General features: G+C 40.1%; 3 protein-coding genes across 3 annotated transcripts; 1 reads left to right on the top strand and 2 right to left on the bottom strand.

Annotated features, from left to right (window-relative positions):
- Window positions 1-1,396: 1,396 nt before the first annotated feature.
- Window positions 1,397-3,147, bottom strand: LOC129111919 (lectin-like). The gene is made up of 4 exons (XM_054624077.1): window positions 2,846-3,147; window positions 2,606-2,743; window positions 1,964-2,075; window positions 1,397-1,590 (listed from the first exon to the last, which is right to left on the bottom strand). The coding sequence occupies exons 1-4, from the start codon at window positions 3,107-3,109 to the stop codon at window positions 1,517-1,519; spliced, it is 588 nt and encodes a 195-aa protein (XP_054480052.1). The 5' UTR covers window positions 3,110-3,147; the 3' UTR covers window positions 1,397-1,516.
- Window positions 3,148-3,203: 56 nt separating this feature from the next.
- wu:fa56d06 (uncharacterized protein LOC795664 homolog) lies at window positions 3,204-5,360 on the bottom strand. Its single transcript, XM_054624176.1, has 6 exons — window positions 5,167-5,360; window positions 4,999-5,036; window positions 3,872-4,054; window positions 3,724-3,792; window positions 3,333-3,594; window positions 3,204-3,219 (listed from the first exon to the last, which is right to left on the bottom strand). The coding sequence occupies exons 1-6, from the start codon at window positions 5,208-5,210 to the stop codon at window positions 3,204-3,206; spliced, it is 612 nt and encodes a 203-aa protein (XP_054480151.1). The 5' UTR covers window positions 5,211-5,360.
- A 1,078-nt stretch (window positions 5,361-6,438) lies between these two features.
- LOC129111840 (adrenodoxin-like) lies at window positions 6,439-13,593 on the top strand. Its single transcript, XM_054623968.1, has 4 exons — window positions 6,439-6,956; window positions 11,553-11,677; window positions 12,036-12,165; window positions 12,850-13,593. The coding sequence occupies exons 1-4, from the start codon at window positions 6,823-6,825 to the stop codon at window positions 12,956-12,958; spliced, it is 498 nt and encodes a 165-aa protein (XP_054479943.1). The 5' UTR covers window positions 6,439-6,822; the 3' UTR covers window positions 12,959-13,593.
- The last annotated feature ends 8,209 nt before the right edge of the window (window positions 13,594-21,802 follow it).

The following is a 21,802-nucleotide window of genomic DNA, read 5'->3' as shown; positions in this document are numbered from 1 at the left end:
TAAATCCCACTTTGTCTCTGGAATACAGGCACCGGTATTGCGTATTTAAAACTGTTCTGACTGTTCCTGCAAAAGAAGGAGAGAGACGAAATCCTCAAGGGCTTAACGAGATGTCAGTGTTAACTGCGATACAGCTCCTTCGCCGGGTGGCTGTCGACGCTTACTTCCTGTTTTTTTTTCTGTCCTGTCTTGGTTGATCTGCCAGCCCTTAATCTCCAGTCTTCCTATAGCTTAACTGGGACAGTAAATGCACCATATCTCCCTCCCTTTCCTTTTACTATCATCATTGCCTCAAACTATCATCCTCTTTTATTTTTAAATCTCCTGCTCCTTATGAAGTGACTGAGTCTTTCTTTTATGGGGCATCAAGAAGGCTGGCATGCCTTGTTGCGGTTGATTGGAAAACTATTGTTCAAGTGTGTGAATGTGATTTCTTTACACAAAAAGCCACAGTATGAAGCTCCTGTGGATGAGAGTGTGTGATTTATATATTTGCACCGTGTCTGTCTGTGTGAGTGTGTGTGTGTGTGTGTGTGTGTGTGGACATGCAAATGATGCATGTTTATTTCTTTTTAGCCAAATTCTGTCGATGCAGTTTCTCTGATTCTGTGGACTCGTGGCAGACCTTGATTGTTTTGGCTCGTGGGTCATGGATTCAGCAATGGACACAAGGTTTCTGTAGTCGTATTTAGTTTTTATTTAAATGTCACAGCAAGATGGAGCAAAAAGACCAATCTGTGTCCTTCTTTCTGAGGTTTCTGTGAAAGAGGTTTTTTGTCGTACGTTCATCCGCGTTTAGCCGTTCAGACAACAGACCACTGTTTGAGTTGTTCCACGACTGCAACAAAAACGGAGTGCCTTTATCCCAGTGTGGCGTTAACACAGGTTTTTCTCTCATCGTCCCCCCCCCGACCTCACGGTAAATCAAATGAAAGCAGCATTCCAGACGTTAAAACCTCCAGTTTCAACGGAAAGCCAAGAATATAGGACTTATAACAAAATACAATTTTGTGTCTTAGCAACATTCTCTGTGACTGTCACCAAATGGATGTGTGTATATCTGTGATTATTTATGAATAAGGTATATAATGTACAGCATGATTTTTATTTCAGCGTATTTGAAATGTACTTTTGCACTTTCCAGGTACTAAATTGTAACAAATTGTTTTAACTTGGCTCCCTAATCTGTATAAACTGCTTTGTATACACAAGTGGAAAATGATCATTAAAGTCTTGTTTAAATTTAAATGAGTTTTACGAATTGCGTGGTTCTTTATTGTAATCGCCTAAGAGAAGAATGAAGAGTGACTGTCATGGCTGAGGTAAAAATATCTTCTTTTTTCCCCCCATGTCAGTTTTGTGCACAGAACACACACACACAGATGTAATATGCCAAGTTTTATTTGAGGAAATACAGATGTATACAGAAGACTAATGTCTAAACATTACTTCTCTTTAAGATTGATAGAGACTAATCAAGAGAGCCACCCTCTCATGCTCTGCTTCTTTGTGGTCTTCATGCAGTGATCTGGTACGAGCAGATGGACGCTCTCTTCAGTTCACAGTCGGCGGCCGTCCACCAGCTCTCATCTGCAGAAAGGGTAGGGTCAGGATTTTAAAAGAGTAGTTGGCTTACCCTACTTCTTAAACTCAACAATGGTTACTGGCATTAACAAACAGTAGAATTGTGCTAATGGCACAGAACAATAAGGAAGTATGTTTGAGCAGTTCCAACAGGGTAAAGATTCCTTCATACAAGTTATTTTATCTTATCTAACTTTCTGTGATGTAACCACGACTGTTATCTGAACCTCACTGCCCGTTAAACCTTTGATTAATAGTGTGGTTAAAGGTTTTTTTCTAAGTTACACAGTCACGCTTTAAGGAAATGCTTATTGTAGATATACATGTAGACATAATTCTGTCATTTTCGTGTGGTAATGAGTCCGTGTTGGGTTCTTACCCATCTTGAACATCTCCACACAGACGGGTTTATCGGTCTGAATGTTGGGTTGACCCGGCATCCAGTCGCTGTATCTCCACTCAGACCCGTCTACCCATGACGCCTGCTGGTTCTGAGGTGTGCAAGGCCAACACACATACAGTATATCAAGGATATGCACACATGATAGGCTTGATTCCTATTGGAACTGACGGTGGAAAGATTCAGATCCTTAACTACTAGAGTAAAAGCAGCAGTAACTGTTGGAAGTAAAAGTCCTGTTTAAAAATGTTACTTCATGGTAAAAATATACAATAAGAAAAAGTGCCTCTTGTCCCATATCCATTATTGTTTTGTTATAAGATTGTTAGTACTGTTCATAAGTAGGATGTTTCTGCTTTCTGGCCTTGTTTAGTGACAGCACAGAAACAGATGGAGCATTTAATGAGACAAAAGTTCAACGTTCAATGTTTTAGCGAGGTAAGAATAACACTATCTGTCCGTCCTGTTGATAACGTATCTAATGACACTCTCCTTGGCCTCGATTCCGTGACACAGTACAGGACCAGACTGTTGGCATGTTCATAAAAATGGTTACGTGAGATGGTTTTCCAGAACGTTGCTCTAAATGCGGGTAGTGGGCTGTTGACGAAAGGAACTTGCCTTGACCGTGCCCCCCAGCCAGGTCAACACAGGGTTACTCCCGCCACCCTTGGTCACCAGGGAGACGAGGCGGGAATGCAGATCGCCAGTGGTTACGGATGCAAGCTCGGCATTTGGGGCGAGAGCTCTGCATAAGGCCTGAGAAAGAGGACACAAACACAAACTTTTAATGTCTTTGATACAAAACAGTACTGGTGACTCAGCATCACTGTCTATAACGTGAGATGTCGTGTGTCTAACCTGTGCGTCTTGGAAGGCCAGCAGCGTAGGGTTGAACTCGTAGCAGTTTCCATCGATGACCTCCCCCTCACACGCCACCGTCTTTCTCTGGAGGTTGGAGGGTTCGGTTCCCTGTCTGAAGCCCTCTGGGATGGACCTCACGGGTTCGGTTCCCTGTCTGAAACCCTCTGGGATATGCATAATGGGCTCGGTTCCCTGTCTGAAGCCCTCTGGGACGGACCTCATGGGTTCGGTTCCCTGTCTGAAACCCTCTGGGATATGCATAATGGGCTCGGTTCCCTGTCTGAAACCCTCTGGGATATGCATAAACCCTCTGGGATATGCTCGGTTCCCTGTCTGAAACCCTCTGGGATGGACCTCACGGGTTCGGTTCCCTGTCTGAAACCTTCTGGGATGGACCTCACGGGTTCTGTTCCCTGTCTGAAACCCTCTGGGATATGCATAATGGGCTCGGTTCCCTGTCTGAAACCCTCTGGGATGGACGGACCCCTGTCTGAAACCTTCTGGGATATGCATAATGGGCTCGGTTCCCTGTCTGAAACCCTCTGGGATATGCATAATGGGCTCGGTTCCCTGTCTGAAACCCTCTGGGATGGACCTCACGGGTTCTGTTCCCTGTCTGAAACCCTCTGGGATGGACCTCACGGGTTCGGTTCCCTGTCTGAAACCCTCTGGGAGATGAGGAGCAGAGGGTTCCTCTACCCGGACCCAACCACCACCGTTCTTCTGGGCTGGAACATCAACAGGGACTGGAAAACAGAAGGCAAGGTTACAAAGGTTACAATACAGGCTTGTTCAGGTATAGTGAGATTTTATTGAAGTAAGTGGAACATGAATCATAGTTTAGTTTCCATAAATTGTGATTTTCACTTGCTCACCCTCATCTGTCAGCCTGTGTCTTCTCTCCATCTCTCCAAATCCCTTTCCCACAGGAGGACGGTTGAAAGCTGGAAGAGGAAATGTACGTATGAAAAACAAAAATGGTTTCAGTAGTTAGTTCTTGATTGGGTTTGATTATATACTGACCCGCTCTCCCGTGTTCCTTCACTAGGCCAGTGTTGAGGTCAACGAGGAACCTCCTGGAGGGCTCGGTACCTTGCCGGAAGCCGGCAGGAACTGGTTCACGGGTGTCAGAGCCATCATGGAGCTGGAAGGTTGAAGGTGTCTTCTGCAAGCGCCTAGGGGCCGCAAGTGGGGCGGCTTGGAGGCCTGCGAAGGGTACGCACACATCCTGCTTATTACCTTTGCCAAGAACCCGTTTAAAATGCAATTCTAGTTTATTTAGTGTTAGACATGCTCACATACAGGCAGAAAACTATTCATAGTGGTGTTTGAATACAGAACGCCTTATAAACAAATCCCCTTGCCAGTTGACAGATCTGTTTGGCTCTTTACAGCAATTATTAACTGCTGTGCCAGAATGATATTTAGTTTTTCTTTAACAAAGTCATAAATCAATAATGGTCAATGTTTTACTTCTGTACAGTACAGTTGCTAGGATAACATCGCCGTTTGCCACATGCTGAAGTTTTGCCGCCACGGCAACAAAACGCAAAGCCGAAATTAACTAGGATATATATTCCAAAACTGTTACTTCATTTTTAAGTCTGTCAAAAGCCTCTAATTGGAAATATAAATGTTTATAGTCTTCAGATAAATGAATAGAAAATAGAAAAAGAGTATGGGGAAAAATGATTTCATAACCATTTATTAAGAGACTCCTTTTATTGTGATAGAATTTTGTGATTTTTAACAAAAACAAGTTGTTTTACTAGAATTTTTTGATCGGTAGATATTTCACAGCTCGACATTTTGTTGAGATCATAAGAAAGCTATTTATTTTTGCAAATATTCTGTGGTCTCCAAATCAGAAGCTGTCAATCCCCTTATGGTATGATCCCAGAGTAATGCTTTTTTTTCTCTAACTTAATAACTACGTTAAGTAAAAAAATCTAATTATATTAATGTCCAGAAAAATATATTTTGTGTTCATAATAAAGCAAACTCATAGGAACATATCATCTGCAAATTAAAACATTTAGTGAGTTGTGTGACAAAGAACGAATACTGGCACAGAAAGGAAATATCTTTACACTGCAATTAATTAATTAATCAATCAATCAAACAAGCATAACTAAAATGAAAGATCTTACCTGACAGCGTCAGGAACAGCAGCGCGAACCTGAACATCCTGTAAACGCCAGAACAAATAGAGTACCTTGAACCTGTAGCTTGATTATTTTCACAGCTCTGTGCCTTATAGTTAATGTAAACCTATAGATGTTGCAGCATAGACGTGTGTCTGTTCTTGTGTTGCTTACCTGAGGCAGCAAAGATGAACACTTTGAAACAAAAGGCGTCCCATTAATATATCACTGCCTTGGTCATAAACCCCAGCTTCGACAGTGAATGAGATTATTGATTAATCTGCATCTCCCATAGCTCGATGATAGCTGATATTGGATGCACTTTACCCTCAGGGCATGCCTGATAAAGGGTTTGTCAGTTTTCCTTGACATCCTATTATACTGTACCCATACGGTCTATATACTGTACACATCCTGTTTTCATGGTTTTGTAAATATGTTGAAGGTGAATGACACTTGGTTTAATCGAGGGTGGCTCAATCAATGTTTGTGAATGTGGACAGAGACTGTGGAGGTCACTAGCGGTTGTTTGGGGAGGGGGGGCTGCTAGTACTGTAGCCAAACCTGAAGGCCCCTGATTCAAAAATAAAATCATGTCAGTGGAATTTATCCAGAATGATTTCAGAAATGTTAAAGTGTGAAGATACAGCAGGCCTTGTTAAATCTTTATAGAATAAGTAATTCAATATTATGTATTACTCTTGCTCCACCTGATGCAGCAACAAACAAACTGCTGATGGATTTGTCACATTTATCTATTTCACTTGATTTTATTTATTTTGTTTGTTTATTTGATTGTCACTTGTTATTTCATTTTAATTCTTGGTTTAGTTTTATCCCAACGATTGTTTTATTTATTTTGCTAATGTTTCATTTATCTATTTCACTTGATTTTATTTATTTTGTTCGTTTATTTGATTGTCACTTGTTATTTCATTTTAATTCTTGGTTTAGTTTTATCCTAACGATTGTTATTAATGTTTCATTTATCTATTTCACTTGATTTTATTTATTTTGTTTATTTGATTTGACTTATTTCATTTTAATTCTTGGTTTAGTTTTATCCTAACGATTGTTACTAATGTTTCATTTATCTATTTCACTTGATTTTATTTATTTTGTTTGTTTATTTGATTGTCACTTGTTATTTCATTTTATTTCCTGGTTTAGTTTTATCCTAACCATTGGTTTTTAATGTTATAACTTTGTGTGTAAACCTTGTTTTTAAAAGGTGCTATATCAACAAAGTTATTATTATTATTATTATTATAAACACAATATATAATTTAATTAAGAGAGAGAGAGATTGTAGGTATAGCTTTCAAAATAATAGTCAACGAAAAACAGTCCTGATAATGAATGAAAATGTAAGTGGCCCAAACAACAAAAAATGGAAACTATCTCTTTTTAAGACGGTGCTTCATTTTAACCATCATGTAGTGTAACGTCAGAAGCGTTTTCAACCTTCTTGTGATTGCTGACGCTTTTACTTTGAAAGTCGTGACAGGAAGTTACGTCGTGCTCGGAACTACGGGGTCTCGCACGTTTTTCCTGATAGCGATTGGCGGAGCGATTGCAGCCAATAGCATCAGTTTTCTTTGCGTTTTTTAACTATTAATCACACAACTAATCCACTCGCCGATCTGGACTTTAAGACAACAAACTCTCCTCGTCTGTTTCACGTCACGCAATGAACGTGACAGTGACGGAGTGACTTACTGCAGCTAAAAGAAGTTAGCTTAGCCGGCTAGCTCGGTGTGCTAACGCGTGTTTCTGCAGGTCGGAGAGTTTCACCAGCAGGTCTTCACAACTCTTTACAACCCTAAAAACATGGCTTTTGTGACGGCGCTGCGGAGACTGGCCCACGGGGGGTTACGGGGGTCTTCCTGGAGGACGACGGCGGTGACTCCTGGAGCCTGGCTGGCCGGGCAGAGGAGCTTCAGCACCGGGACGCAGGCTCTGAGGTGTGTGGGTGGAGGTGGTGGTGGTGGTGGTGGGGGGGTGTTACTGTGGTGCATAATGTGTGTCAGGCTGTGTTGTGCATGCACAGGGCCATATGCCAAAGTTTTTGCATGCATAAAAACTTATTTTCAGTTTTGACCTTTGTTACATATATACACACACACACACACACACACACACACACACACACACACACACACACACACACACACACACACACCTGCAGGTCATCAGGTGACTCATGTGTGCAGTAGCATTAATCAGGTGTGTTAATTAAAACTGCTTGATTTTCACTTTTGCACTGTTTATTTGTCAATATTTGTGTGTATATACATATATTAATATATATATATATATATATGTTATATATTATATATAATATATTATATATATATATATATATATAATATATTATATATATATATATATATAATATATATATAATATATATATATATATATATATATATGGATAAAAAAAATGGATCAGTTAGAACAGTCCTAAAATTGCTTAATTTTCACTTTTCAAACAAAATGCAAGGACTTGCACTGTTTATTTGTCAATATTTGTGTGTGTGTGTATATATATATATATATATATATACATATATAATATATATATATATGTATAATATATATTGGATCAAAAAAATGGATCAGTTAGAACACTTTTGCACTGTTTATTTGTCAATATTTGTGTGTATATACATATATAATATAAATATATTATATATATATATATATAATATATTTTGGATCAAAAAATGGATCAGTTAGAACAGTCCTAAAATTGCTTAATTTTCACTTTTCAAGGACTTGCACTGTTTATTTGTCTCCTTACATTTTAAAATATTTGTATGTATATACATATATATAATATATATAATATAAATATATATATATTTATTTTTATTAATTTATAATATTTAGACACATAAACATAAAAATACACTTTGAAAAAAATGGATCAGTTAGAACAGTCCTAAAATGGTTTACGTTTTGTGTGCATCTGTGCAGTAGTATTAATCAGGTTGTTAATTAAAACTGCTTAATTTTCACTTTTCAAACCAAATGCAAGAACTTGCACTGTTTATTTGTCTCCTTACATTTTAAAATATTTTTTTATATATATATATAAATATATATATATATTACATATTATATATATATTTTTAAATTTATAATATTTAGATTGTTGGTTGGATATTATGGTGAATAAAAAAAGAACAGAAATTGACAAACATAAAAATACACTTGGATGGATCAGTTAGAACAGTCCTAAAATGGTTAATTTTATATTATATTAACCATTGTTGGTTGGATATTATGGTGAATAAAAAAAAGAACAGAAATTGACAAACATAGAAATACACTTTGAAAAAAAATGGATCAGCCTGTGTGTCAATGTTAGAACAGTCCTAAAATCTGTATATAGCGTTAATGAGGTGCGTTAATTGAAACTGCTACTTTTTTTTAACTAAACGTCTCAGCCTCTAGTGTGGCTGCTACATACCCTTTTTTAAATGTGTGTTGCATCATAAAAGTGTCACATTTGTGAATGGGGTGAAATGTTTTTCCAAGATGAATCATACAATCGACATAAACACTTGAGGAAATATAGTTGAACACAAATTGATTTTAGTTTTTTTTTATAGTAAAGTTTGAAACACATAATAATGAAAACACAGAGTTACAGTTTGCGGTGTTGTCATCTCAGCAATGGCCGATTGAACCTCGGTTCAGGCTAAAGAGATCCGCCCTTCAAGTACAAGGCTTTGGCCCGAGGCTCGGCTCCCCAGGGCCAAACAACTTGTCGAGTTGCACAACACCCTGCGAGCCCACACGAATGACCCTGACCCTCCAAAGACTATCGTGTTCAAAACTCCCCACAGTTGTCTATGCATTTCTTTTTTTGTCGTTGAAGGTCGTGTGGTGCAGGAGAAAGTATGGAGTTTGATAACTGACATGTTTTTGGAGAGCGGAGTGAGCAGGGTTCCAACTGGTCCTGAGATCTCTAGAAGGTCATCGAGTTTAACATTCATTGCATCAAGCGGGCAATTTCATAGGTTGTATAAGAGTGGATTGGAATTTTATAATCAGGGTCACGCAACAGGAATGTGGTACACTTGAATGCTCTTTTCTAAAGGGAATTATTTGTTTAAGTTTGGTAACTGGATTAACGAGTGTTTGATCATTTCCTTTGCCAATGTGTATTTGCTCCTATGTTACTGTGGAGATTAACAGGAGATCAGTGTCATAAAGGACTCGCTGTTGCTTATTTCTGGCTCTGTGCTGCTGCTTTACTTGAATGATTTGAAAGTTCGTAGCCCTCATCCGGGTTTAATTTTTTACAAATCCTGGTTGAAACCTAAGCTGTGGTATAAAGTTGGTCTTCTTATTAAATATTAATTTGATTCCCACTTAAACATTCGCAGAGGGCTAATCGCTAATCCGTACGAATATGCTAGATTAGATTAGAAAACTTCTAACTGCTGTAATTCAGCCAAATCGCCTTGAAGTTCCTCTGGAGGAATTAGCAGAAAGCCACACAGAACATTCCCAAAGGACACAATGCGGTATTGAGCCTGGACCGTTGTGTACCTTAGATTAAAATTGAACATGTAATTATACAACATTCGCTGCAGCTAAATGGCGACGGCTAAGAAGACGAAGAATGTTTATCCTCGACCCGTACGACGCCGAGCAGCACGTGAACAAACGTCGTCTAATGCAATGGCGATAAATGGCCAAAATGTGTAATTGCATTGTATGACAGAGCCCAGTCAGACTTTTCTTTTTTCACATACTATTTTAATCCCCTAATTTGTCAATCGAGACTTCAATTACTAATATTATTAAGTTGAATTCTTTCATTATTCATAATAGTTAGATGCCTAAAAATACAGAAAATGACCAAATTACAGGGTTTGTTACAGGACGCGACGCCGACATATTCTGCAAGTTTCGTGTTGTTGTACAAAGCCACGCCCCCATATGTTCACTGCTCCATATCTTGTAAACGCAATGAGATATCAACAAGCTTTTCATAACTATCGATGATATCGATTGTGTGATGACACGGAGAAAGTTTGAAAGCAATGGGACTCTGCATTTAGGATGAGTATGCAAAAATGTGTTTTTAACAAAATTCAAAATGGCGGAAAATCTAGAAGGCGCGGTTTGTAGAGCAGATGGAACTGGATACGCGTGTAAAATTTCAAGTCAATCGGACATGCGGGATGAGGGCCGTGGCCTTTCACAATCTGAATTTTGTAGGGGGCGCTATCGAGTCGACTTTTTTTGATGCGTTAAAATCATATCGGGCAACTACATTTTGCACTCTTAATGTGTGTGCCAAGTGTGGTTGTGTTTCAAGCATTTTTAGACCTTTTAAAAACAGAATGCGTTCCGCGAAACAACAAACTTTTGATTACTTTGGATCGCTAAGGTCTTTAGATTGTACTGACCAAATGGATCTGATGAATTCCCTGGGAGGAGTTGGTTAAAGTGATGAAAAAATGGGTTTAGAGCATGGCTCCAAGAGACTTTATTTTAAGTCTACATGTGATACATGTGCCTACCAAATTTCATACATCTAGTTGCAACGTACTGCCGGGGCTTCGACCTGCCACTCTGATGCATTAAAACCATCGGGTGATTATGGACTCTAAACGGGTCCCTTTCAAAGACATTGTCGTTTTTCATGGCGAAGAATGCTTTGTGGGCTGGCACTATGAACGTCTTACATTTGTGTGGATCTGGTTTACCTACTAAATGTGTGACTTTTTTCGGCAAACTACAGTGTTACTTTGTTCAGACGTGCTACAGTAATTGCCCGCTCGATGCAATGAATGTTAAACTCGATGACCTTCTAGAACTCTCAGGACCAGTTGGAATGTCAGTTATAAAACTCCATACATTATCCTGCAACTGTGATCGGCCAAGGGGAGTTTTGAACACGATAGTCTTTGGAGGGTCAGGGTCAGTCGTTTGGCCCCGGGGAGCCGAGCCTCTGGCCAAAGCCTCGTACTTACTTGAAGGACGGATCTCTTTAACCTGAACCGAGGTTCAATCGGCCATTGCTAAGATGACAACACCGCAAACTGTAACTCTTTCATGATGCGACACACACACATTAAAAGGGTATGTAGACTCTAGAGGATGAGACATTTAGTTAAACAAAAAGTAGCATTTTCAATTAACGCTATATACAGATTTTAGGACTGTTCTAACATTGACCCACACAGTTTTTTTTTATTTTTGGTCCAATCTAAAACCTTAAGTATTTTAAAACGTAAGGAGACAAACAAACAGTGCAAGTCCTCGCATTTCGGTTTGAAAAGTGAAAATGAATTACTTGCCGATAATGTTTTTAGTTTAGCCTATTTGCAGCTCTAGATTTGAGAAGTTACAGTATTTTTAGTCTTTAGAATCGACCTCTCGTATTCATCTTTATGGGAGGGTGGACTTTCTCCTCCTTCGGGCAGAGTTTGTAAATATGATTAATCTAAGGGGCTTACCAATTTGCGCGTTGGGAAAAAATGTGGTTCTAGAAATAGTCGACTAAAACTGTTCTGTGTTTGTTTGTTTGTTCGTCAGGTCGGACAACAAGGTGACGATCAACTTCATCAACAGAGACGGGGAGAAGATCACAGTGAAGGGGTCGCCTGGAGACTCGCTGCTAGATATCGTCATCAATGAAGACCTGGACTTTGATGGCTTTGGTACGTTGGTGTATGAAATAAAAATTGCTTTGGTGGCAATCCTTCTATTGCTGTTCCAAAGAGAAATGTGCAGTCACCATCTGTATGTGTGAGAGAAAGCAAGAAACGGTTGTAAATATTTAGGTTTTAAAAGCTTTTGGCGTAAAGATAGATCTGGAAAGAACTGCAGTTGAAAACTTTGGCAAATCATTTATTTCATCCCCAAATTGAGCACGGAGGGAAATACAATTAGTTATTTATTAAACTAAATAGTTTATTTACTCTGTCATAAGGCCAATTTAATTGTGTCAAGAACATCTTCGTGACTCAACTACAGTGGATATGTAACTAAGTCGTAAATGCGTATGTGTGGTTTCAGGGGCGTGCGAGGGAACCCTGGCGTGCTCCACCTGTCATCTAATCTTCGACGAGGACGTCTACAAGAGTCTGGGGCCGGTCACGGACGAGGAGATGGACATGCTAGACTTGGCCTATGGCTTGACTGACACGTAAGGACGCAAACGCAACTTTTTTAATTGGAAATGTGCTTATAAAAATAATGCGCGTCTTATATTTTAAAGAGAGCGGTCTCAAAATCTGCACGATGCTGATGCGATGGTTCCGTTTGGGTAATGAGATTAGTAAGACTTACACAACACGGGCCACTCACAACGTACTTCATAAAGGGCAGCCGTTGTATCCACATTGTTTCTTTTCCTCTTGCTCTCAAAGCTGCTCGTATCAATTAGTAAATGGGGGGGCCCCTTGTAGCATAAACCCACAGAATGAACTTCATAAGCTGACCTTGTTTCTGCCGCCCCTACGTGGCCAACTTAATGATTGCAGGACTGACTTTTCTGCGTGTGATGTTTTGGACATACTATTCTAGACTTTTATCTACCTTTTCCGGCATACTGTAATATGACTTTGTAAGTGCTGCTATACTCTTTTAGACTTTATTTTTTCTATGAACTATATTCTGACTTATTTAATGACTTTCTTAAGGCATACTATATTTCCACTGTTTGAACATACTATACTAGGACCTTTTTTTATTTTTTTACAAAATACTTTACTATGACTCTTGTATAACTTTAGCTTTGACTAGTGTACAAATCTCTTTCAAATGAAGGTCCAGCTCTGAGCCTCTCTTTTACATACATACATATAAAACAGTCCATTTCTCTCAACAGATCTCGCCTGGGCTGCCAGATCTGTCTGACCAAGTCTCTGGAGGGCGTCGTGGCCAGGGTTCCAGAGAGCGTCGCGGACATCCGACAGAGCAAAGACGGATCCTCTTAAACCGCGTCCGAGAGCGGTCTAAGTAGACGCTGTGGACGTAAAACTTTGGACGCCGCTCTGCCACAGTCGTCTGGAGATGTAAGAATATGGGATTTGGACGCACAAACGAAGACAAAATCATTTTTATAGAGTAAAACTGTAACCTATTGTAAAATGTTGCCACATAATCTATGATATTTTATCAGATAATCCATCCCAATTTTAGGTTTGCACATTTTAATCACTTTGAATGACCATCAGTTTGCTTCATATAGTCATTCTTTTTAACCCTCGCACTGCAACCTATGTCTATACCTCTAGTTTGTGTCTGAGAAAATGTATTTTCCTTTTCTTGTAAATATGACAAGATTCCCCTCTCTGTGTGTGTAAATTCAGTCATATTCACTAAAAAAGGAAAAGCTACACAGCTGGTTGCAGCCTGTGTCTGAATTGCAACTAACAGTTCTCGACGCCTTAGAGATGGTGCTGATGCCGACCCACACATATTTTAATTTTACTCGTATGTATACCCCTACTATTGTTTGATTGATCAGATCCTCCGTGTAATTCCATCATGTGATTGTACATAGCTAGAACACATACATATATCCATGCATAGAGTGAAAATTTATGTAATAAATAAATCACCTTTCTAATGGCGTGTTGAACTGTCAGTTTGTAATGAAACGATATGCTGCTGTTTATTCTGGCATAACGGGACAAAGCCTATCCTTATCCACTGCAAATCATCTGAAATAATGATGTCACACGTTTATAATCGGGTGAGTTTATTTGCAAATGCAGGTTTTTAAGCCTTTCGACACAGTGTTTGAATACATGTAAAGAAACAGCCATGCCATTAATGCAAAGCGATACAGGCGTATGTAAAAACCACATCGTTGGCAACAAATAGAAAACCGAGGACTGTATCTACAAATTGTGCTAATGCGTGTCATTAAAATAATACTGTGTCAAAAAAAAAAAAAAGAGTTGCAGAAAAATCTCAGCGTTGCCTAGAAAAGTCAGTACCGTTGACCTACGTAGACACTGCAGTTGGCAAAAAAAGCATAGGCATTTTGAAAAGTTTCTGTTTAAAAACCCTAAACGGTGAAAATTTGGAGCGTATGTAAGTTAAGATACTGTCAGTAAAGCAAAACTTTAATCGTGTTTGTATAAGCCGTTAAAGAAGCAGTTCTTATGTTATACCTTTTTAAAAAAACAAAAAAACAATAAGACTTTATATACAAGTTTGCAATCGGGGCAATTCCATTGATTGATTTTGAGAGATTCTACTTGTTTAATGATAAAAGAAGGCAACTCCAGGTAGTTTAAATTGGCATATTTTAACTTTGGCCTGATATAGTTTAAAAACAAAATACAAGAACGAAGCTCAGATCCAACTTTGTTTCATTTGAACTGTGATAAATAAATTATTTAGTATATAAATAAGGTAACAAAGTAGTATTCTTTCAGCATTTGTAAATCCAGTCAGCCCCAAAATAAAGACATTCCCTTAACGGCAATAAGCTCTAGGCAAAGTTTATTTTTAGGTTGGAAAAAAAAGAAGTAAAGTTATTTGTCTGGTTCTGGAACCAAACTCCTGGAGAGGGGCTGGACTCTATCCTTCTCAACAAGCGTTGGGAGTAAACGGAGACTAATTGCCAACATCAATGATTACAATAACTAGTTTTTAAACTCTGTTCCCCACTTGGAAGACCCGGAGGAGGTAAGCGTCCAATCGGCTCACTCCAAGAGTTGAGTTTCCAGCTGTCGTTGTCAGGAGAAACATTCCCCACAGGTGAAGTTGGAGACGGTTCCGGCCAGAGGCGTCCCGAAGATCGACGAGGCCCCCGGCCAAGACTGCAGAAACCTGTTGCGGCAGTGACAAGTTACTGGTGTGTAGTCTTACTTATGCAGTTACCTTTATGTGTGTATATATATATGTATATATATATGTATATTTAGACATAGCTATGATCTGTCTGTAAGAAAAGGGAGTTTTTATACACCAAATCAAAGAAACGACGCCAAATTTCTTATCAGTGCCTTATGACTTTTGCAGGAAAGAAGACCTGATCCAAAAAAAAACATCCGTGACTAGTTCAGCGATGGCACACTGGTGAGTAGTCTTACTTGGGTATGTGTGTATATAAATATAAATTGCAGAACACATTTGCAGTCTCCAGAAATGATACTAGTAATACTAACCTGCTTAACAGGGCTGGCAGTTTTAGGAAATAAGCCTCACAATACTGTTTGGGCAACTAAACACGAGTCAGTTCCTGTTGGATTTGGTCTAATTTTTACGAGACATGAAATTATAAACGATTCGTATAACGATGAATTAACTGAATTTTAAATGTGACCAAAAGTAAAACTGACCATAAAAGCTGTGCATATTAACACTGTAAAGGTGTGGGACCTGTTCTTGCATGGTCAGTTTACTGACGTTTGCACTTTTCTTTACATGTAGGGGGAGACTTCCACAGTTGTGTCTACTTTTGTAACTGTGACTGATTTAAAGCTTTCTTTTTCCGCCTTTTATATTAATGACAGTTTACTTATGCAAAAAGCATAGTATGAGAGATTTTGCCACCTAGTGGTTGAATACTGGGAAAATTGACTGGTAGAACAAAACTTTTATTATAAGAAAAACCTCAATGCATTGAACCAGAAGTATAATGTACACCTATTCTTTACGCTATTAAATTCCAACAGACAATTGTGAAACAGGTATACGTTTAAGAAATTAAGCCTGGATTGTTTCTGACCCGCGTGCTTGCCCACCTTAAAATATATATATCATAAACTGAATATTTTCAGAGTGTATTTATTCAAAGTCACGTCGAATGTAATGCGTTTTAAGTAGAAACTGATTTACGGACCTCTTACACATTGATATTCTTGGGAAGATAAAGGCACAATTTTTGGATAAATATTTGTATGATGTGAAGTTTCATTGAGTGAAATGTAGCAATATGTTTAATACAGATATTTGTGTTTCTCTCAGGACAACATGTCAAGATAGAAAACAAGCAAAGGAGCTGCAGCAACAATATGGTGAGTATATAAGTATATATGTATATATATATATATATATATATATATGTATGTGTATATATGTATGTATATATGTATGTATGTATATATATATATGTATATATTCCGGAAGCGGAGATGGGTTTGGTAGATAGACACACATGGGTTTGAATCCCTTCCCCTACCTAGTACATATATGTGCATATATATAGATATATATATGTACATGTGGATATAAAAGGTCTACACACCCCTGTTGAAATGGCAGGTTTTTGCGATGTAAAAATAATGAGACCACGATAGATCACGGCAGAACCTTTTCCACCATTAATGCGACCTGTAACGCGCAATACTTTGTTGAAGCACCCTTTGATTATATCACGGCACTCGGGAGTCTATTAGCGTGGCACGTCTTGACTTGGCAGTATTTGCCCACTCTTGTTTCCAAAAGTGCTCCAAATCTGTCAGATTGCGAGATGTTCAATTGGATTCAGGTCTGGGCTGTGGCCCATTCCAAAAAGTAATCTTTTTCCGGCGTGTGCTTTGGGTGGTTGTCGTGCCGAAAGGTGAAATTCCTCTTCATCTTCAGCTTTGTAACGGAAGTCTGACTGGTATTTGGAACTGTTGATAATTCCCCCCCACCTTGACTAAAGGCCCTGGTTCCAGGTGAAGAAAAACAGCCCCAAAGCATGATGATGCTGTCACCCACCACCGCGCTTCACTGTGGGTGTGGTGTTGTTTGGGTGATGTGCAGTGTTGTTTTTGGGAGCCACCCTACCCCACAGCCCGAACATATGAAGAATACGGGAGATTGTTGTTGCTGTAGGCCTCTCCGACCGATACCTTTCGACAGTGACATCCCTCTGATGTAACTAGGAAAATCCTACTAGAACAGCCAAACTTTATTAGGGATCTATCAGAGTCACTTTAAATGATGGCAGGTGTGTTTGAATGTGATTGGTTAATTCTGAACACATCCCCAGCTATAAGAGGGCGTGCAGACTTATGCAACCACGTTATTTTAGCTTTTATTTCTCCCCCCCCCCAAAAAAGATCTCAGTCTGTTTTGCAATTGAATTGTTGTTGTTGACTTCTGATGTGATTTAGCATGGTCTCATTTATTTATTTAATCACAAAAACCTTTTAACAGGGGTGGCATATCGTGTGTGTGTGTGTTTCACTCCAGAGTGTATTTGGCTTCTTGACTCAGCTAGAGTAGACCAAGTATACAGTTGTTGCTTTTAGCTGTATCTGTAGGTGTGATTGAGTTTCTGTTAAGTGTTTGTGGCAGAGAGTGTTAGGCTCTTGCACGGGAAGGCGTGTATGTTGACACCCTGTGGATTTCAAGGCATTGTTTGCATCCTCTGTTTTCCCCTCGTCCAGACAGCTACCTCGCAATCATCATCGGTACTGAACCCAGGCAGAAAGAGCACTGTGCTTTGTGTATTAGTAGTCATTTTGGTATACGTAGACAGGTGTGGGTGGATGTTTGTAGAACAAGACATGTTGGAGAAAGTATTTGAACACACTGCACCTGAACAGAATGTTTAGACAAAATGTATTTTAGAAAGCACGCACGTCTCACAGAGTGATACCGAAGTACTTGACTCAGCAAGTGTAGTGTTCCTGATTTTACAAGCAGCTTTTAGTGTTAATGCTTTTGCAGTTTGTGTTTGTGCAAGGTTGGTGTGTTTGAGGTTCACCAGGTCATTGTCCTCGTTAGGTGTGGGGGAGTGGCCTGCACACCTGGAGGACCTGCGCCCCTGGCAGGCAATGAGCGATCAGGCAAACAGCCAGTAGGAGCCAGCTGACAGGTGGACTAAAGGAACGCGGGAGCCCCTGAAGCGTCAAGCTTCGAAGCGTCGGGCAACGAAGGCAAGCGGCAACAAAGGCGACTTATTCACGTGCGACTTCTTCAGGGGGGACGCTGGGGGCGCTCTTTCTTTCACCCTTTCCTCTGGTCTAACTTTCTATCTCTTTTGTTTCCCTCAAGCTTTATCAAACAAAGTTTTGTTTTTCCCAAAGAGCAAGATTCTGCTTCGGATGCCTTCTTTATGAGTAACGGTACATTTTGTTAAGATAGCCATGTGGTGGTGGTGTTTTTACAGCTGGAGTTGACGATCCTTCATTTGCTTCAGCTGTGACGCAATCATGGGAGGGACAGACAAAGGATGAGATGATCACATCGCACCTGAAGGGCCTTGGGTATAACAAGTCGTATTCCAAGAAAGACACCGTTGGGAGCAACTCAGTCAGGACAAAGACTTAGTAGACGGTTCTATGGACTGACCAAACTGGAACCGTTTGGACCGGCCAGTGTGATGCCTTCTGTTGGCACACCTCCAAGTCAACCAAAGCTTGGTTGAGGACAAAGTTCCTGGAGTGGCCTTCTCAGTCACCGGTTTGAAAATCTTTGGTTGGATTTAAACAAGTTGCGGCGCGGAAGCCATCGAACATCACTGAGCTAGACCGGGCAAAGATTCCCATCCAGAGATGCCAGAAGAATAATACTGCGTGTGTTAAAAGAGTTAAGTCACCTTCAGTTGTCAAAATAACTCGTATGTATCAATAAATAGTTTTTGTTGTTTCACAAGTTTTATTGTCATCCACATCACTATGTCATTTAGCAGACGCTCTTATCCAAAGCCACTTACGATAAGTCTATTCCACATAGTTATTCAAGAGAACTGCTAGTCACCAGAAGTCATACAGTGCAGAAACAAACTAATCCAATAAGTGCACCAAAACACAGCCAGCGACGAGTTCATTCCACCACAGAAAAAACTTAAACTGGATGGAACAGTAGCTCGGTTTTGTCCCTATACACATACATATATCTTAACATAAAACCCAACAAACAGTTAAAGTGAAAATCATACAACTTTTATAAATTGTCTTCTTACATTTGTAGTTTGCTTTGGAAGACTCGGACCAGGTAACCACCAACTGCAACCATCTGTAAACTGAAACACACTAAATATCTAGAATATATATACATATTTGTGTATGTGTAACCTGAGTGAGATTTCTGCTTTAATTAAAATGCATTCAAAGACTTGAGAACAAATATTACATATAACTCGCAGTTTGGATAGTCACAGATCTTTCATCCATCAGCACAAAAGGAAAGGTACATTTACATATCCCCTGATCACACTTTTTTTTTGCAATTACCACTCATGGATGGGTTATAAACTGCTTAAAGCTAATGTTAGAAACAAAAACTATATTGTACAAGATTACGTTAGAATTATTCTTCGCCCAATAATCGTTTTTACTAATGTGACCGAATGGAACCTTTGTTAGAAATGCTGCCATAATAAATACAAAGTACAAAATGACATCTGCCTACAGTTAGATAACTAATAGTCAGACGTTGTTACGCGGACAAAGCCTATTAACTGCCTCGAGAATAAACGCAAACGACTTCATCGATCAGCAATTCATTTTCCAATAACGCACTCTCAAATAGCTGGACCATGGCTTATGAGTGACATTTCTTTATTTTCACTGTAGAAACAATCTATACATCCAAATATTATTTAATTCCCAGGTAAAGCATTCAGAGGTGGCACTGATTGCCTCTGACAATATTGGTGAAAAAGTCAAACAAAAGCCAACTAAAACAATCAACTACAACTTTCTCCTCATCGTTCGGATGAATTTAACAGCTGCATCGCCTGTTTATTTGCCACAAAAAGCAAATGTATCAGTTGTACACGGAACTTCTACAAACTGCGTGGACCGACTTGGAGTTAAGTGATCGTTTATATCCTCGGAAGAAGTATTACGCCACGTGAAATGAAACTAGCGAGCTAGCTTAGCAAAGACAGAGTATAGCGAGCTGGTGAAAAGTTGGCGCGTTATCAGAATGGCCGGCAGAGCGACGGATCCAAAGATAATTCCTAGGCTGCTTACGCCTCCTTAAGTTAAAAGAGACTATCTTAGACGAGCCCACCGGCAATAGCCGAGAGCAGCTAGCCGAAGACGGAGAGAAAAATGCCAAGTTAATAAGGCCGATAGACGATAAGAGCCTGCCGTCGAATGGCAGGAAGGCTCTGGAAATAACATTATTCTGGAAAAAGCAAGCCGAGGATAATAAACCTGTACACATCGGGTATGCAAAGAGGCTGAGAAAATGAAAGACGAGGTGACGATACCAACGTGACATGTTACAAGTGTGGAATGAGAGGCAACAAAGAACAAAACAACAACCGAGACCATCTCTTCAAGGCAAAGAACGAGAGACCGCCAAACAACGTCAAGATCAAAGGCGTCGCGGTAGACGCGGGAGCGACGACGTCAAAAATTTGAAAGCTTTGACAACTCGTTCCAGCCTGAAACGGGACCAAGTGCTGCAAACTTGGCATGAAATTTTGGGTCATTGCAACTATGAACATGTACAAAAGTTACAAGGTGTAGTGAAAGGCACGGAAGTGCAGTTACGTGAAGTCTGCACGCAGACGACAAACAGGGAGCCAGACGGAGAGGCAAAGAAACCTTTAGAACTGCTCCAATGTCAACACCCAGCATAAAAGGACGCAATCGTCTTTTACAGATGACTACTCAGGTACCCTGTTAGTGTATTTTCTAAAGTCCAAGCCACAGAAAAGCACCTTACGGAGAAGTCGAATGTACCCGTTCAGTTTACAGGCCACACCGTTGACTAAGAATGGGATTAGACACGAGACGTCTGCACCCCATTCGCCCCACCAGAATGGTACAGCGGAGAGAGGTTGGCCAACTCTCTGTGACATGAGCAGATGCTTACTGACAGAAAGCGAGTTTGCAGACGGCAGCTTATGCGAGGAACAGGTTCTACAGTAGGCGCGCAAAGAAGCGAGAGAAAGGGAAGCCAGACTCTAGATGCGAGCAAGGTGTTTTCATTGGCTGCAATCAAAAACAGCCCAGCTTATCTAGTGTATTGTCCAGATACAGAGAGGGTGCAAAAGCACAGGTTGGTGAAATTCACAACCAAGACAACCACAGAAAAAGAAACACAAACATCCGAGTCATACATAGAACATGGCTCTAAGGGTCAATGACAGTGAAGACAATGTACCGGGTCCGAGTAGTGTTTCCAGAACTTTACCTGAAAAGACTGAATGCACACAGCCGGGCAAAGTCGCAGAGACAGTGACCAGAAGGTACCCGCAGAGAACCGAGAAGAGACCAGCTCACCTACAGGAATTAGGCCTCACCAAGTTGCCACCGGGTAAAGAGGCAGTGGGGGGGGCAGATGGGTCTACGCGCTCAAAAGCGACATCGAAGGATCAGATAAACACAAGGCGAGATTCGTAGCAAAAGGTTACAGTCGAAAACCAGGAACTGACTACGAGGAGACATTCTCACCCGCAGCCGATACGACGAGCACAAGAGTAGTCGTGCAAAAGGCCGCACGGGAGAACCTAGTCTTACGCCGGACGGACGTTAAGACGGCCTATTCGCATGCAGCGACTGGCTGTGAGGAAAAAGTCAAAAACAGGTGGAAAACTAGCATGTAAGTTGCAGAAGTCTCTCGATGGTCAGGTAGAAACCGCTCCAATCGTAGCGGCTAGTAACCAAGGTGTACCGGAAAGTGTAAAGAGAACGCTCGCTGAAAGGTTCAAAATGAAAGACGGTCAAGTTAAAATGTCACAGAAGAAATATATATATATAGGCAAAATACTTGAGATTTGAAATGCAGGATTGCACGTCCAGAGAGACTCCACGTGAGCCGAAAAAAATGAAAGAACCAACAAAGTACAGAGAGGCGGTGGGAAGAATCTTCTTGTCCACATGCACCAGACCAGATATAAGTTTTGCTGTCAGTAAACTATCACTGGA

Source organism: Anoplopoma fimbria, chromosome 22, assembly GCF_027596085.1.
Source record: "Anoplopoma fimbria isolate UVic2021 breed Golden Eagle Sablefish chromosome 22, Afim_UVic_2022, whole genome shotgun sequence".
NCBI classification, from domain to species: Eukaryota; Metazoa; Chordata; class Actinopteri; order Perciformes; family Anoplopomatidae; genus Anoplopoma; species Anoplopoma fimbria.
The sequence above is the reverse complement of the archived record's forward strand: the minus strand, read 5'-3'. Positions and strand labels throughout refer to the sequence as shown.

Excerpts from the sequence above, each read along its gene's own strand:
- LOC129111919 (XM_054624077.1), bottom strand. The coding sequence starts at position 3,109 with ATGCATATCCCAGAGGGTTTCAGACAGGGAACCGAACCCATGAGGTCC. Across the intron at positions 2,744-2,845 it reads TGGCCTTCCAAGACGCACAG|GCCTTATGCAGAGCTCTCGC; the intron begins GTTAGACACACG and ends CCTCTTTCTCAG. Across the intron at positions 1,591-1,963 it reads TGTGGAGATGTTCAAGATGG|ATGAGAGCTGGTGGACGGCC; the intron begins GTAAGAACCCAA and ends CCCTTTCTGCAG.
- wu:fa56d06 (XM_054624176.1), bottom strand. The coding sequence starts at position 5,210 with ATGGGACGCCTTTTGTTTCAAAGTGTTCATCTTTGCTGCCTCAG. Across the intron at positions 5,037-5,166 it reads GTTCATCTTTGCTGCCTCAG|GATGTTCAGGTTCGCGCTGC; the intron begins GTAAGCAACACA and ends TGGCGTTTACAG. Across the intron at positions 3,595-3,723 it reads ACACAGGCTGACAGATGAGG|TCCCTGTTGATGTTCCAGCC; the intron begins GTGAGCAAGTGA and ends TCTGTTTTCCAG.
- LOC129111840 (XM_054623968.1), top strand. The coding sequence starts at position 6,823 with ATGGCTTTTGTGACGGCGCTGCGGAGACTGGCCCACGGGGGGTTACGG. Across the intron at positions 6,957-11,552 it reads ACCGGGACGCAGGCTCTGAG|GTCGGACAACAAGGTGACGA; the intron begins GTGTGTGGGTGG and ends TTTGTTCGTCAG. Across the intron at positions 12,166-12,849 it reads GCCTATGGCTTGACTGACAC|ATCTCGCCTGGGCTGCCAGA; the intron begins GTAAGGACGCAA and ends TTCTCTCAACAG.